This window comes from Microplitis mediator, chromosome 9, assembly GCF_029852145.1.
Source record: "Microplitis mediator isolate UGA2020A chromosome 9, iyMicMedi2.1, whole genome shotgun sequence".
Taxonomy (NCBI): domain Eukaryota; kingdom Metazoa; phylum Arthropoda; class Insecta; order Hymenoptera; family Braconidae; genus Microplitis; species Microplitis mediator.
This window is the reverse complement of record NC_079977.1, coordinates 6,367,272-6,369,864: the sequence shown is the minus strand read 5'-3', so window position 1 is coordinate 6,369,864 and position 2,593 is coordinate 6,367,272. Positions and strand designations below refer to the sequence as shown.

At 28.0% G+C, this 2,593-nt stretch overlaps 1 protein-coding gene across 1 annotated transcript; it reads left to right on the top strand.

Moving 5' to 3' along the window:
* The first annotated feature begins 245 nt into the window (after nucleotides 1-245).
* LOC130675012 (uncharacterized) lies at nucleotides 246-1,926 on the top strand. The gene is made up of 4 exons (XM_057480468.1): nucleotides 246-320; nucleotides 562-616; nucleotides 846-980; nucleotides 1,886-1,926. Exons 1-4 carry the CDS (start codon nucleotides 246-248, stop codon nucleotides 1,924-1,926), a joined length of 306 nt encoding a protein of 101 aa, XP_057336451.1.
* Nucleotides 1,927-2,593: the final 667 nt, after the last annotated feature.

Below are 2,593 nucleotides of genomic sequence, written 5' to 3'. Positions count from 1 at the left end.
TCGCCTGAAAAAACGATTTTTGGGAATTCTTCTAAAGAAAACTACTGCATGAAGTTTTAATGTTTTAAGGAAATATTTGTGGATAGAGAGAGTGCTCCTTACCTCTACCCTCCATATTGTACATACAGATAAAAAAAAAAGTTTATTTTAATCACTCAGACGTGGAATATATAATCATGGCACTCTAAGTAACATAAAAAAATAATGTTTGTACTTTCGTAAATAGATATAAATATGATGTAGAAATGATTTCAGAAGCGTTCAAAGATTTTTTAGCGATACCAGGATCTATTTGCACAGTATTACAACTTTTATGGCACGTGAGTAATTTATTTTATAAAAATTAATAAATTAAATTTTAATCATCTCAATTATTTGAATTTTTGTTTTCAGATTAGTCTGTAAAAAGTATATAATTAACGGAACAACTGGTGATACATCTACTGGTTTTGCATTTATCACATGTTTAGTATCGTGAGTATTTACAGTGAATTTTTTATGATTTGGTTGTTTATTAATTTATTTATTTATCAATAATTTAATTTATTATTTATTTTATAGATACAGCTTTTGGTTAAGATGTGGATGAATGATAAAAGATATTTTTGTGATTATGGTTAACATATTTGGAGTTATATTACAGTTGCTCTCTAAATCTGAAACAGTGATTTTTCACTGTTTCACAGTTATAAGTATACCAAGTGGTATACTTATAACTGTGAAACAGTGTATATACACTACTTTTCAGTGGTTTTCACTGTTTCAAATTTAGAGAGTGGGATATATCGCTACTTTCATATTGCACTGTATTAAAAAATCAATTATCGTCAGATAATTTTTATTAGGAGTTTTGTTTATCACTGGAGTATATTTATGGAGTATTGTTGAAGAAGACAAACAATTGGCGACAAAACAAATTGGTTTTTTGAGCTGTGGGTTCACTATTTTATTTTTTGCGTCTCCTCTGACTATGCTGGTACGTATACAGTGGAACTTGAATAAGTGGGACCCGAATAAGTGAGAAAACTTTACAATTGACTTTTTGTCAGGTCCCGGCACTTCCGCAACGAAAAACCTCTTTGAATGACACTGAGGAACCTCTCTAACTGATAATTTTTTTGAACCTATTCATTATTTACTTTTATAGTTAAAGCTATTCATTTTAGTATAAAGACAACACATTTCTTTTGTATGAGTACATGAATGTGTATTAGGTACTCGTCACGTGTTTATTTACAAATAAATTAAGCAAATAAATAATATTTCAAAAGAAAGTAACAAAACGTGAAGCAGAAATAGCTTTGAAAATTTTACACAAATATTTTGAAAATTCAGCTATCGGTGATAAAGCAAAATTGGACAAATTATTCGCTATAGAAAAATTATTAACGAAAAAGTTGTTTCAAACAAATCAAAATAACGTAATTTTCATACTAATTTTAATCTCGTTATTTAATAGAGTATTATTATTTAACTCTATATACATTAATTGCAAATATTTCACTTTTATTGGATTCGCTGTAAAAAAATCAATCTTTATTCTTATATATATACTTTATTTAATTATTTCTCTTTACTAAATATTCTGTTCGAAATATTATTTCGAACAGTGTTGCATTTAAGTCGTAGTATATATATTTAATTAAGTTGAGTTCAAAATATGTATATGTTTACTTAAGGAAAAGAAATCTAGCATGGATCAAATTTTATGACCTTAGATACTTGGGTCGACGAGAGATTCCAAGTAAATGCAAGGCAATATGTTTTTCTTTATTTGCACTCATATCCATATATTTTGAACTTAGAGATCTTTGTTATACAAAAAGAGGAGAGGTTGCTGGACCTCAGTTGAATAATATTAAAAGAATAAGTTAGTCTAAGCTAGATCTCTTACGAGTGAAGACATACCTAGAGCGCGTATTTTAATAAAAGATACAATATTCATTTGTTTAATAAATTGATTTGTTTACTTCACGATTACCATACCTAAATTTCTAATAGTCTAGTCGAAGAGATGAAAACCTGCGAAAAATAGTTACCCGTCTCCTAAAAATATGGTTGATGGCTTCAACGATTCGGAATGGCGTCTAGACAAAAACGTTTTTTTTTTTTTTTTTTCTGGAAACGAAAATTACAATTGTTATTAACAAAAACCGTTAAAAAAATTAGACGTCCAGCTTTTTGGCAAAATCTCAAAAACTATAAGTGATAGCTTAAATATGAAAAAAGTTTCTGAAAGAGCATAAAATTTGAGTAAGAGAGTTCTCGACTCCCCCATTTGTAGCTCCAAAAAAACGACTTGAAGGTCGAAAACTGTATCTGTAATAGTTGCGAAGTTACAGCAATTTGTTTGTTGACAAATCGAGTCAGTGCTTGGAATTCGTCGTGCTCAAAAATCCATATGATTTTTGAAAAATAGAAAAAATTTTTTTTTGCCATATTGTTGCAGGTTGCTGTTTTTGTACATTTTTTATGTTCTAGAAAAAAATAAAAATGAAGAAACAAAATTGTTTATAACAAATTGTTTAATAAATAAATGACTAAATTGTTGACCAAAAGAAATTTTTTTGCCATTATATATAGAAATGCAAAT

Excerpts from the sequence above, each read along its gene's own strand:
- LOC130675012 (XM_057480468.1), top strand. The coding sequence starts at position 246 with ATGATTTCAGAAGCGTTCAAAGATTTTTTAGCGATACCAGGATCTATT. Across the intron at positions 617-845 it reads AAGATATTTTTGTGATTATG|GAGTTTTGTTTATCACTGGA; the intron begins GTTAACATATTT and ends AATTTTTATTAG. Across the intron at positions 981-1,885 it reads TCCTCTGACTATGCTGGTAC|ATCTCTTACGAGTGAAGACA; the intron begins GTATACAGTGGA and ends AGTCTAAGCTAG.